The sequence below is a fragment of the Hippichthys cyanospilos genome, chromosome 12 (assembly GCF_059441005.1).
Source record: "Hippichthys cyanospilos isolate Australia breed blue-spotted pipefish chromosome 12, RoL_Hcya_1.0, whole genome shotgun sequence".
Lineage (NCBI taxonomy): Eukaryota > Metazoa > Chordata > Actinopteri > Syngnathiformes > Syngnathidae > Hippichthys > Hippichthys cyanospilos.
This window is the reverse complement of record NC_142380.1, coordinates 16,485,001-16,498,706: the sequence shown is the minus strand read 5'-3', so window position 1 is coordinate 16,498,706 and position 13,706 is coordinate 16,485,001. Positions and strand designations below refer to the sequence as shown.

Genomic DNA, 13,706 nt, shown 5'->3' with positions numbered 1-13,706 from the left:
TCACTATTTGCAAGCGAACCTCTTCCCTGGGGGAAAAAACTAGTAATGTTAAAAATGTTCTTCATATCTGTTCTAAATTCAAATCACAGCACTGAAGTGTTAGTTCGTAAGGAATTTGACATCACCCCCAGTACAAAATACATCGTTTTTTAATGTTAAAAACATCTGTTTTTATTGTTGATTTTCATTTTATTTATTTATTTTTTTTAATTAAAAGTTCAACAATGTTTTTTTTCCTTTCTTTTTCAGTTCGTACCTCCATTGTCGTTGGGCAGAATTAGAAGAACTGGAGAAAGACAAGAGAATACAGCAAAAGGTCAAAAGGTTTAAGGCCAAGCAGCTCCTCAACACCTTCATCAATGAGGTAAGACTTGCATTGGATTTGACGCTCAGCCCCTGACCAGAGCCTTCAGTAACATTCCGTTACTCACAGGCTGGATTTACATGACAGATCCCAAGCAGCCAACTCCCATTTAATACCTATATAATATGTTTGTGTTTGCATATAAAAGCTTGTTGTATACTCCCGTGTACCCTTAGGTGACAACAGCCATTGTGTCACGCGATATGTCTGTGTCTTGTCTGCAGCACAGTGACTCATACGTGACAGAAATTGCTGCTATGAGTTAATTGACATGTGCACTGTTTTTCGTATTTGGTTCATTTAATCGCATGCCGCGATGGCATACTCAGATTTTCCCGGCCAGGTCCCTCACTACCACAATTTTTTAAAAAATAAAAATATGTTGATTTTCATTATTCAACTTTAAGCCTCTAAAAAGATGTGCAAATAGCAGCCCACTCCTGGCGTGACATATCTGCGGCAGTTGGCATGAAGATGTCTTCTTGCCAGCGTGGAAGACAAGGGACTAATGGCTGGAATAACACCAAAGGAACGCCAACCTGTGGTGACCTACCCAGAATCAGCCATAGTGATGCCGCACAACTTTGAGTGGAAACTTCAACACGTTTTCAAAACAACACGTGTGGTGTACGCAGAGCATAAAAGCAATCACTGCAGTGACATGCCCACAGTAGACACCATCGGGAGGATACAGAAGCTTTAGGTGACACAAAGCCGATGAGGCTGTTAATTGTCATAGAATACACAAAACGAAACAAATGGGACTCAATAATTACACAAATCAAAGAATGGGCAGCAACATCATTGGCATAAACAATACAGGCACAAATGCAAATGATTAAATGCATTGTCAGATTTACAAAACATAGGATTATCTTCCACATTCAAAAGGAGCTGTCTGACACTATGGGTATAATTTTTCAATTGCCACTTGAACCATGTAGTGTAAACCCAGCCTTTTTCAAGTATTTATGTTCCCGTTTAATTTTGTCCCTTTCCCAATTAAGGCAGAAACTGCTTTCAGTAAGTAAGAAGCTGTAGCAGTCTTCATTATGTATCTACTACACGTGCTGGAATTGGACCTTAAATTTTAAGGCAATATACTGCAAAACTCTACTTGCACTGATAGATTCATTCTTTGTTCCTCTCCAGATGGATGATGAGCCTTTCAACCCTGACTATGTGGAGGTAGATCGTGTCCTGGACATTTCGGAGAGCACGGATGAAAACGGAGAGGTACTTTGATCTCCTTGATAATTTCTGTGGGTTTGAAGCTCTCTTAGACACATGCTTACTTAGCAATCGCTCAATGTGCATGTTTTCAGCGGGTGACCTTATACTTGGTGAAATGGTGCAGTCTACCCTATGAAGACTCTACCTGGGAACTAAAGGCGGATATTGATCAGTCAAAGATAGAGGAATACGAACGTATCGCTGCACGCACACCCAACACTAACAAAGTGGTAAGTATCTCCCACTATAATTGGCAATCACTCGATGGAATCCTTGTAGTTTTGTGCTTGTATCTGTTATAATTGGCATGCAATTGCATATGCAACATAGCCGTCTGGCTTCAAAACTAGCTGCTCATGATTACTGCAAAGTTGCCTTTGACTGGTCTGAGTTGTTTATTCACTGGAATGCAGAGGGAGTTTTTTTTTTTCTCCAATCAGGCATTTTACTTGCAAACAAAAGTTTGACCATCGTTGATAAACATTCATACAAATGCAAGCAAGCATTTTAAAATATTTCCTGTAATTGCATGTCATGCTTATTAATTCACAAATACCGTTGTCCTAGTGTAACTTTTAAAGTAAAAGATAAGTATGCGACAAGTTGAACCCGCAATACCCCGTCACCAAGGCTCCTCCCAGGATGATGCCAGTGTTTGTGTGGGTTGGCTTGCTGCCTGCTCCTTCCTTCCTACAGATTTACAGCCCTCTTAACTGCTCTCCACGGGGCCACGTTCTTGTGGTCCAACACACACACACGCCCCACTCTTGTAGCCAGGCCAAACCACTAACAGTGTGTTTAATGCTGAACAGAAGCAGCTGTCTAGTTGTGGTCATTCTGTCACTTATTTTTCAACTTGTGTCTATCTCTTATAACCAGGGGCGCGCATTTTTTTTCACGGGTTACTCACATGAGTACCAGGATGTAGTGTTTGATATGCACCCTTTCTTTCATTAAAAAGTCTTCCTCGTCATTCTCAGTGTCGCTCCCACTTTAAGTGCACTGCCTGTGTGCACTCAGCGATGCCTGAGTTTTTCAACCCTGCGTTTTTATAGTTTTTAAGTTTTTTTAAGTCCCATCAATTATTTTTTCCGCGGTTCATTCAGGACCCAGTTTATTTAGTTCAGAGAGGTCAGACACATGCACACATGACAATAAACACTTTGGATCTTTGAATCTTCTCCGTCACTGCAGAGTGACCACGTGAACAATCTCATTCACACCCGCACGAGAATGATACACAGCACTGACAGGCAGTCCAAGCAGGCTCGGTAAACAAACAAATATCCTCAGCATAGGAAAAAATGGGACGCGTATGCTTAGTTTTATGAAAGATAAGGATAAAACTATGTCTCGCAATCTAGCAAGAGGGCGATTAGCTATTGCATCTAAATTAGCTTGTTTGTTAGCCATACGTTGCCCTACATTGACATGCTTTTTTCATACATGTCAAAAAAAAGGATGGCTGAAATTTTTCAACCCTTTATCAAACACATCTGGTTTCTCTGCTAGCTAAGGACATGAGCGGTAAATCTTGCACCACCTTAATGTTTGCGCCAAGTTTTAGGGTAAAAATAATGTTCAATTGTGTAAAAGTTCAATAGGGTACACAAAGTGAAGCATGCAACATTACACATCTGTGATTTTTGTCGCACATGCAAACCTATGTACCTGCTTATAACTATTGCTTACTGCTTCTATAGCACTGCTCTGGTAGTGTTGCTGTATGAAGTCACTAAAATTTTATTGTTGTGCCCAAAAATCCTGCCACTGAGAATTTCTGTCAAAAATCAACCTCAAATGCAGTTTTGGTTGTCACATGAAAGCTAAGACACTGGCTGAACTGAGCGAAGGCAGTACTGTTATACAGGGGGGAAAAAAACAAAGCTGAAATTTTTCCGACCGAATCAGCCAGAAGGAGACTGCTACCTGGACACTGAAGGCTGCCTCTGTTGCAGCCATGAAAGCAACCAGATAGCTCACACTTAAGCACTTTTTCACACAGTATTTACTAGGGTAACAAATCTCCAAGCCCTTATTTTTTCTTATGATGCTTGTCGTCCTCCAAATGAGCTCATCCAGGGCTTTATTTTACAACAATGGAAAATACGTTTTGTTGAGGTACAGCACTACAAGTGGCAAAATGTTTGTTTTTACTTCTTGGTGAAATGCTAGGTCAGCACAAATTTGTGATCGCTGGCGACTGGTCGTGCAACCCTTTGGCAATGGGAGAGTGTGGTGTGAAAAGGACTTTAGGATACATAATTATTGCGTTGTTGAGACTTGCTGCTCACTCTCTGAGAGGAAAGGTTTGTCAAGTCGACCATTGTCACAACCAAGCTTCTCAACTTCCATATCAACTTTACAAGTTGCTCCTTTTTCGCTACTCACTCTACCCATGTAGAGTGTGACCAACTGTTTGGGGGTTTATGCCATGAGGACCAAAGCTGCACAACTACTGTGTTACTACGCATGTTGTGACGCAACAGTGCATGGTGACGTTATATGTCAGTTTTGATCTTGATTAGAGAATCATTAGCAAAATCGGCAAACGATACCAAGGATTTGAAACATTGGGAAGCAGTTCTCAACAAGAACCAATTTTCGATGCCCAGCCCTAAGATGCGGCTTGAGAAACAGAATTTCTAACATGCCAGACATTCCGTCATCGTGGTCATGAAGTCTCCCAGATGCAAGGCATGTATATGTCAGGTTACATGGGCTACAACACATCAAGACACCTCAAAATCATCCAGGACACATACACTGTTTCCGGCATGTGGGTCAGGTACAAATATTTGGGGGATCTCACCTGCGCATAAACCCCTGCTTTCTGGCGTTCGCCAACAAGCATTTCAAGTTCAAGTTTCAATTTTTACGTAACTCAGCATCATGTCACATCACTGTATAACAGAAGCATCATATCACACCAATTTCTGAAATCACTTCACATTTTTTTTTAATTAAATCCCAACGTCTAACAAGCTAGAGAACCATAGAAAGTATTACAAATAATAGACAACAGAATTGAGTCAAATAGAAACCAATTAATTGTCTATTTTGAATTGTTACTCATCTGACTATTTGGGCAAATGTGGCACCCAGGTATGTTGTGTGTGTGGTCAAACACTGGGAGCCATTTCAATTGCACTGTAGCACTTTTGAGATCATATTTTTGATGTTTTAGAAAAATATATTAAGGTGTAATTTTATGTATCTCATTTTTCAGGATCGGCCTTTGGCTGCTGAATGGAAAAAGTTGGAAGGTTCAAGGGAATACAGGAACGGCAATGCACTCAGGGAATACCAACTAGAAGGTCTCAACTGGCTCACCTTCAACTGGTACAACTCGTAAGTAAAATCAACTAAACATTGTTTTATTCTTTATTTTCTTATTCTTTATGCATAACTGCGCTTTAGTCAACTAAAATATGTTTTATTCAAATATTTGCCCTTTTCATAAAATTTTATGCAGTACATCCAACCGCTGAAGTATTCTTTAACTCCATGGCTACCACCATGTCATTATATTGTGACTGCAGTTTTTTATTAATTAAAATCTTGTTTCAGGTCGCCGGGATTGACTCGCAAATAATATTGCTCATGATTAGCAAACGTGCTCAAGGAGAGGGGAAAAAAAGAAGTTATTTTGAGTCATCCGTGTGTGTGCGCACGCATTTGTGTGTGTGTGTGTGTGTGTGTACATGTAAATGCGTGCACATGTATATGCACAGTTATCCCTTGTGACTATGTGCCTCGCCTATCGCGCCTTCAGTGCATCGCATTTTTTTTTTACTTTCCAAAGAACCGTCACCTCACAGCAGCGCATATTGCATTGCAGCACTCCCACGCTCAATCATAATATTCTCATTTTTGACATTGTAAGTCAGGCCAATTTATCAACATGTACTATAGCAATCGACATACGATCATTATCAATAGAAAAAAGACGCTAGAACGGATGCTCAAATAAAACTCAAGGAAAACCCCGTTGTTATACTGAACATTTTTCCTTCAAACACTTGTTTAATTCCGTTTCACCTTTTGTAATATTGATTATTAAACAAATCTTATTTTGTTCGGGTTAATATAAGTATCCGTATTGAGCCAATGCCTGCCCTTATTTCAAGGTATTAGTACAGTCATCCGATAGTAACATCAGTTGCTCTCTTGGAGCAGTTTTACGATCACAAAATAACAATGACCCCACTTGATCCCACTTCATGATAAAGGAAATGTTCAGCTGTATTGCTGTTTCACAAAAATATATGTCACGATCTTGTGTCAATTTCTTTTTATATGCATTAATAAATGTGGATGGGAAAGGTCGTTTTAGATTCCAAGCGCACGCTGACCGAATCTTTCCTCTTGTCCTTTACAGACGTAACTGTATACTGGCTGATGAGATGGGTCTCGGGAAAACTATCCAGTCCATTACATTCCTCTACGAAATTTACATGAAGGGCATTCAGGGGCCATTCTTGGTTATTGCCCCATTATCTACAATTCCCAACTGGGAAAGAGAGTTCAGGACTTGGACTGAACTGAATGCTGTAGTCTACCATGGCAGCCAAGCTAGCCGGAGAACCATCCAGGCCTATGAGATGTACTTCAGAGATCCACAGGTAAATAAAATTACACATATCTTTTCAAAGCTTTTGTAACATGGATTATTCCTTTCAAGCAAAATAGATTTTGCAAACTGAAGTGTTTGTGAGCTTGTCAGTTCTCTGAAAGTGTAAACCACTATAATAACATTTGTTCAATGACATCACAGCTTCACCTGTGTATAAAAGCAGCTTCGCAGTTTCGTGGCTGCTAAGCGTGGTTGCAAAATAGCAGCTACTTCTTTAGGTTACCAATCATTGCCTCCATAACGGTGAAGAAATGTCTTTTGTGATGAGGACCTCTGACTAAAAAAGGAGAGAGAGTAGTATGTAAGGTTAAACTATCGTTAAATGTACGTACGGTCATCAAAAAAAATGCTGGAGTAAATGATTGATGCCACAGCTTTTTTTTTTTTTCCCCTAACGGAATTTAAACAACACATTCATAAGTGTGAGCCACACAAAATGCAGTCCAGAAAACAGAAATGAACAAGGCGCCAATGAGGACGCCTCTATTATGAGCAGTGTGAGTGAAAAAGTGCTGTTCTTTTAAACTTGCACAATAAATATTCTCAAAATTACATGGAATCTTATTTTACTATTATCAACTAATCTCTGCCAAATAACCATACAATATGATTTCACTTGCAACATGTCATTCTATAAACTATCACTATATCATGCTATAGTTAACAATCAAGTATCGATACATCATAACTGAAATTTTAGCTAAGCAAATATTTTGTCACTAAATTATTCAGAAAAGAAAATATAAATAAGTATAATTAATACATTTATGATTTAAAAAAAATCTTAAGTTTTGTTTAGTCTCTTTCTTTGTTATTTTGGCTGAGGTGCAAAGCCTCCTGACAAAACTCCCAGAATGTTCCTGAGAAATTATGTGTTGGCATACCTTATACTATAAGGTATTTTTACAATGTTTCTTGGGCAGAAATTACTTTTTTACGGGTAGAATTGACACACTTCTATCTCTTTTATTCCTTGTTGATAGTGAGAAGTTCTTTAGTGTTGGAAACACAGACACATTTTTATTCATCTCTGTGGCCTGTTCTTCATGCCTTCCTCAGGGTAAAGTAATAAAGGGAGCTTATCGGTTTGACGCTATTATAACCACCTTTGAGATGATTCTGGCCGATTGTCCAGAGCTTCGCGGCATACCCTGGCGCTGTGTGGTAATAGATGAAGCCCACCGCCTGAAAAACCGAAACTGCAAACTACTGGAAGGACTCAAGATGATGGACATGGTGAGCATGAGTTGTCGTTGGAATTTTGAGTGACATTGCTCAAAATGGTGTATTTATTCATCCTTTTATTTTGTTCAATTAGGGAGACAGATTGTCATATTCACTCTGCATTGTATTTTAAATACAGCATTTGTTTGCTTATTTTTTTCCTCTCGCTAAATTTCTGGTACCTTGCTGCCTTGTCATCTAGGAACACAAAGTTCTGTTGACAGGGACTCCACTACAAAATACTGTTGAGGAGCTTTTTAGCTTACTTAACTTTCTCGAACCAGAACGTTTCCCATCTGAACAAACATTCATGACTGAATTTGGAGACCTTAAGACTGAAGAACAGGTAAGTGTGACTTGTGGGTTTTTCTCTTTTCTCAAAAATCCAAATTCTCTGTTCAAATCTAATGCCACATCCACACCAACTCGTTTGAATTGAAGTAAATGTAGTTCGTGGCAGGGAGCAATTGCACAATGGGCAATGCAGAAAATCTGTTTGGAGTGATTGGAATATGATTGCGGCTCTGTAACATTTTTTCTGTCAGGCGTGTTTTTTGCAAAGGGAGGCTCAAACGAGAGATTGTGGTTTCGTTCCCATAACCATTGTGACTGTCGAAGTATCCTTGAGCAAGACACTGAACCCCCAGTTGCTCCTAAGACAGTGTAACATCTGTCCAGGGACTGGACATGAAAACTAGCCTCCTGCCGGCCCACAGTACATCAGTTGTCCACTAAGCAGCACCCCTCCGGTGCACACAAATGATGTGGCCAGTTCCCTGTTCACTCCTGCGATGAAACGCCAGCGAATCAAGCGTGATGAAGCGCATCTTCCGTGTTTGTGTGAACATAGCTTTAGAATGAGATCTTAATACTATCTGTGCTACAGGTTCAGAACCTACAGGGAATTCTGAAACCCATGATGTTGAGAAGACTAAAGGAGGATGTCGAAAAGAACCTGGCACCTAAAGAGGAGACTATCATCGAGGTGATACTCAGTCTTCATCCATGAGCAGATAGTGGCAATATGTTTGTTTTGTTTATGCTGCTGAATTGTACCAAAAATAAAATGAGCAATTTGTTTGACTCATTGGGGGAAGTAAACGTTTCACATGTTCATCTCTTTCTTGTAGGTGGAGCTCACCAACATCCAAAAGAAATACTATCGGGCAATTCTGGAGAAGAACTTCTCCTTTTTGTCGAAAGGAGGTGCAGGAGGAGGGGGCGGAGCTGGTGGTGGGGGTGGTGGAGGAGGTGTCCCCAATCTTCTCAACACCATGATGGAACTAAGAAAATGCTGTAATCATCCTTACCTCATTAACGGTATATTTTCAAAGCCCTAGAAACATTTGACCCAACAATGCATGTTCTGGTTGACCATTTACACTTTTTGCTCCCTTCAGGAGCGGAAGAGAAAATCATTGAGGAGTTTAGAGACTCCCACAGTGAAACAGACATGCCAGATATGCCCCTCCAAGCAATGATCCATGCTGCTGGCAAGCTGGTGCTCATTGACAAGCTACTCCCTAAACTGAAAGCCGGTGGTCACAGAGTCCTTGTTTTTAGTCAGATGGTCCGCTGCCTCGACATTTTGGAGGATTACCTCATCCAGAAACGGTGAGAAAGGTTAAAAACAGGACTGTTGCCTGAGGGTTTAAGCGCTCTCTAGTTCTTTAACTATTTTTTTTTTTACTGAAATGTGTGGGGGTCTTCTTTTTTCCAGTTATCCTTATGAGCGCATTGATGGCAGAGTTCGCGGTAATCTTCGGCAGGCGGCCATCGACCGCTTCTCTAGACCAGATTCAGACCGTTTTGTCTTCCTGCTGTGTACAAGAGCTGGCGGACTTGGCATTAACCTGACTGCAGCAGATACTTGTATCATCTTTGATTCTGACTGGAACCCTCAGAATGACCTCCAGGTATGACTTCAGTGGAGAGACCCTACCGACTTCAAAGAATCAAGTTCTTTTCTGCAATTATTTGTGGGAGTGAGGATTTACCCCATCAACGCTCGTATAACCTAATGGAGGAAGTCTCAAACTGTGGTATATTGTGATATGCTTCTGAGAATGTTTATTTTTTTAGGCTCAGGCAAGATGTCATCGTATCGGCCAGTCCAAAGCTGTCAAAATCTACCGTCTAATCACTAGGAACAGTTATGAGAGGGAGATGTTTGACAAAGCCAGCCTGAAGCTGGGTCTTGACAAGGCTGTCCTCCAAAGCATGAGTGGGCGTGAGAATGCCAACAGCGGGGTAAGACTGCTCTTTGGTTAATTCGCGTTGGCACTCCTCAATACATACAATACCAGAATTCAGATTAACATTGCAGCATAATGAAACATTTGTTGTGAAGTAACATATTTTTATTTTACGTCCAGGTTCAGCAAATGTCTAAAAAAGAGATTGAAGACCTACTGAAAAAGGGAGCCTATGGTGCGCTTATGGATGAGGAGGATGAGAGTTCCAAATTCTGTGAGGAAGATATTGACCAGATCCTTCAGAGGCGGACCCACACCATAACCATAGAGTCTGAGGGCAAAGGCTCTACCTTTGCCAAGGTAAACCCTTGACTTTTCCAAAGATTTACATTTGTGTACTACTTTAAATGTCTTTGTTTGTTTCCTCTCAATAGGCCAGTTTTGTTGCTCCCGGTAATAGAACAGACATTTCTCTGGAGGATCCTGACTTTTGGCAGAAATGGGCCAAGAAGGCAGAACTGGACCTGGATGCCATCAATGGACGGGTATAACACATAAACGAACCGACATCCTGAGTAAAAAGCCTGTTTCCCATGTTCCTGTTGTAAATGTGCTAGTGTGTGTCCTTATGTCTTTGAGATGGAGAGCATAAGCTGCTTAGCTCTACAATACTTAACAAATAGCAGATGCCTAGAGGTTTTGCCGATATCACTCGGAGTTTTGCTCACAGAAGCATTCTCACGCACACACGATCATAAATACACCCAAACACAAAAACTGGCTGCTTAATAATCTTGCTTCCGTATCATTGCCTCTTCAAGCCATTACATCGTGTGTCGTTAATGGTGTATTTGTGCACTCAGGTTTATATTTTAGGCCCTCCCTGCTGCCTCTTTGAGAAGACTCAATAGGAACTCTTAATTCACCTCGAATAGTGTGAATATGCTCCACTTGGGCTGCTCCCCTAGGATTTCTTATTGTGTGATGTTAAAATGGATATCCCTCTGCGATAATGGTTGCGTTAACTACTGCCCAGCTTGAGCATATTTGTAATTGTAAGCAGAGCTAATTTAAATTAATTAAACAATGTAATTCATTCGACAACATAATTATTGGCAGTTTGTGAGCTGAGAAGCAATTATCTCACCATCAGGAATGGAACATGGGAAAAATATCCCATTCTAGTTTGGTAAAGGAGGTTGTGTTGAATAGGGTGTATTTTAGAAGTCGGGCATGGAGGTAAATTAACAGACTTATAATAATGAAGCAAAGACACTACTGGGTGGACTTCCATCATGACATTTTGAAATTAAGATTGACTGCTCTTTGATATTGACAGTAATTTCTCAGGGCATCAACTCTATCGCGACTGTACTACCCCAAAGGCCAGTCCACTCGTACCAAGAAAAGCAATTGTGTGTAGGTGGTTAAGTGCAGTGGTGAATGTACAGCACTTTATATTAGGGAAAACAAGCAACTCCCCAGGACAAGTCTCTGCAGTCGATCTGCATCTCAAAGAGAAGCAGCACTCAGTTGAGGACAAAATGTACATATTCCTGACAAAGAAAACAGATGATTTGAAAGAGAGTGAGAAAAGTGGGAGTGGCCGTCTACATAAAGGTGGAACGACAATGGAGGAGATGGCTTACGACACCATCCATCTCCCACATACAATGCCATCAGTCTGACCATTCCAAAAAGAATTTGTGGTTTTGCCTCCAACAATTAACAACACAGTCTCTTTTGGTTGTTGAGGCAGCTCTACTCCCATTTTAATACTGAATGGTTAATACTGTTTCCACCCAACAACTTTTGCTGACAGTCAGAGGTGGTTTTGCATGGTTTTTGGACTATTTTTCTATTCCAAAAGAGTGAAAATTTGTGATTGTAGCATGTGTTCAACTTTTTTTTTTCCTCCAATAGTCAACTTTTTTTTTTTTTTTTTTTTTTTCCAATGTCTGAGGAGGATTGGCTGTCATGTAAACCGGAATAGGACATAACCCCATCTGGATGATCGATAGGATGATTTAGGCAACTCGGGCTAAAACAAGTCCTTCAGTAATGGAGGCTCTTAAAAGTATGCCAGGACTTTTTTTTTTTTCCTCCTACATTACGTTTATTTGATGCACCCTGACTTAACAACAAAGTAAGGTAACGTAACATGCCACCGATGCGCTACTTAGGCTATTTTTAAACTAAACACACCAATGACCATGGGCATCAATAAAGTAGACGTTTTGAGGTTTTTCTTTGGAGCGGTGTTTCAATGAGCTTGACTCGTCCCAGTAACTTGTTTATCTCAAGTTATTGCCATCACATTAAATAGCTACCAATATCAACACACCACTATTAAAGAATCATATTTAGTCGCTGTTTAAGGACGCTTAGAGACCGCAATTATCATTGTGTGATAGGACACAAGTCTGCTAGCTCCCACCGTGAAAACAAGATGTATGGTGCATTCAAATATGGGCAGACGTTTCAAGCTCAAACAGAAGGCCATCAATGCATTAGACCTTAATAACTAATAATAAAAATTGTTTAATGTCATTATTATATAATAAAAACTTGCTTTAAGGTCCATGGGATCAACCGGCAAAAAAATACAGTACTCCTCAAAACTCACTAATTGCTCCTCAAATTAAGTCAGTGACTCACAAAACTGCTCTGCAAAAAAAAATATTGAGCATTGCACAAGCATATTGATTGTTAAGTGTGAAGGATGTGCTGCATGTCATAGAATTACGCACTTAATATTTTCATTGTTTGCTGACCCAGAACACGCTGGTGATAGACACGCCAAGAGTAAGAAAGCAGACGCGTCACTATAGCAGTGTGAAAGAGGATGAGATGATGGAGTTCTCAGAGCTGGAGAGCGATGAGGAAGAACCCTGCAGACCATTGTCCAAACCAAGACGGCCCCAAGACAAAGTCCAGGGCTACCCTCGATCTGAGTGCTTCAGAGTGGAGAAGAACCTGCTAGTCTACGGGTTTGTTATACACTTAAATATGAATACTGTATGTCATGGATTACTGCATAAGTATCACTAAACAAAAATTGTCTTTTAGAATTTAGTGGTGAATCAATTACCATATTTATAAACTTCTGGAAGAGGCTCATCAGATAACTCGTACTGAAATTGTTTGCGCCATGATATAACATCCTTTGTTTAGTAGTAGTGTAATGCTGTACAGTGCACATGGGCAAAGTGACACACTTGCAGATAGATGGTCATTATACAGTAGGCATGTCCATTTTCATGGCTGACTTGACGTGACTGGGAGCAAGGAAGAACAGTGGTGCCAGTGAAATATAGGCATTGTTATTGTTACAGTCTAGCCTTATGGCCTGAGGCTGTAGGACAAAAACACACTGTCTTTATTGGGTCTGCCCATGCTAGTGAATGCCTGTCGTCGTTTTCTGTCATTCATGTCAGCCCCACTCACTTGTCCACGATTGTAACCAGTCTGGAATCAGAGTAAGGTCAGCTCACATAGTTCACTGAACATTGAAAAGCAACTGGAGATTTTTTTTTTTTTTTGGCTAAGACCTTCACACACTCTCTCTCTCTCTCGCTCTCTCACTAATACAATCATTTTGTTGGCTTTTTGGGGCCGTCTTAACGATGCGCTCATAAGTGAGTGTGACTGTGCTGGGTGGGTTGCAAATCAAATTGGAGTCAGAAGTCTTGTTCCACATGTGTTCATGGCAGACATGATGTGGATGTTCATGAAAGATTGAGGTCATGTGAGTAATCAAGATAGCTTAGTTTTGAAATTTGAAGCATTCTGAATTATCTGAATATTATAAGTTATTTCACCATGAATAATTGTCACAGTATTATTTCACACGGCATATATATAAAGTCATTCACTGCCATTGATGACAATAGATATTTTTTTTTCTGAGCTGGCACTGAATGACTTAATTTCCATTATGTTTTAAAAGTGACAGTTTCCACTTTCTTGGCCAAAGTTAAATCAATTGTTAATATGATACAGTATCATAAAGTTCAGTCTCTGCACGTACTCATAAGTTACTTTTCTCTTTTCT

The 13,706-nt window shown here is 40.2% G+C and overlaps 1 protein-coding gene across 3 annotated transcripts in view; it reads left to right on the top strand.

Annotated features, from left to right (window-relative positions):
• chd7 (chromodomain helicase DNA binding protein 7) overlaps nucleotides 1-13,706 on the top strand; it is an 85,071-nt gene that overhangs the window by 53,007 nt on the left and 18,358 nt on the right. For all 3 annotated transcript variants that reach the window (XM_088429232.1, XM_088429230.1, XM_088429231.1), the window contains exons 10-24: nucleotides 250-364; nucleotides 1,517-1,600; nucleotides 1,690-1,827; nucleotides 4,827-4,948; nucleotides 5,979-6,222; nucleotides 7,293-7,469; nucleotides 7,660-7,803; nucleotides 8,344-8,442; nucleotides 8,588-8,777; nucleotides 8,858-9,071; nucleotides 9,178-9,373; nucleotides 9,540-9,707; nucleotides 9,833-10,012; nucleotides 10,087-10,197; nucleotides 12,431-12,642. In XM_088429232.1, coding sequence (XP_088285358.1) covers nucleotides 250-364; nucleotides 1,517-1,600; nucleotides 1,690-1,827; nucleotides 4,827-4,948; nucleotides 5,979-6,222; nucleotides 7,293-7,469; nucleotides 7,660-7,803; nucleotides 8,344-8,442; nucleotides 8,588-8,777; nucleotides 8,858-9,071; nucleotides 9,178-9,373; nucleotides 9,540-9,707; nucleotides 9,833-10,012; nucleotides 10,087-10,197; nucleotides 12,431-12,642 — 2,394 coding nt within the window. The remainder of the gene's footprint in view (nucleotides 1-249; nucleotides 365-1,516; nucleotides 1,601-1,689; nucleotides 1,828-4,826; nucleotides 4,949-5,978; nucleotides 6,223-7,292; nucleotides 7,470-7,659; nucleotides 7,804-8,343; nucleotides 8,443-8,587; nucleotides 8,778-8,857; nucleotides 9,072-9,177; nucleotides 9,374-9,539; nucleotides 9,708-9,832; nucleotides 10,013-10,086; nucleotides 10,198-12,430; nucleotides 12,643-13,706) is intronic.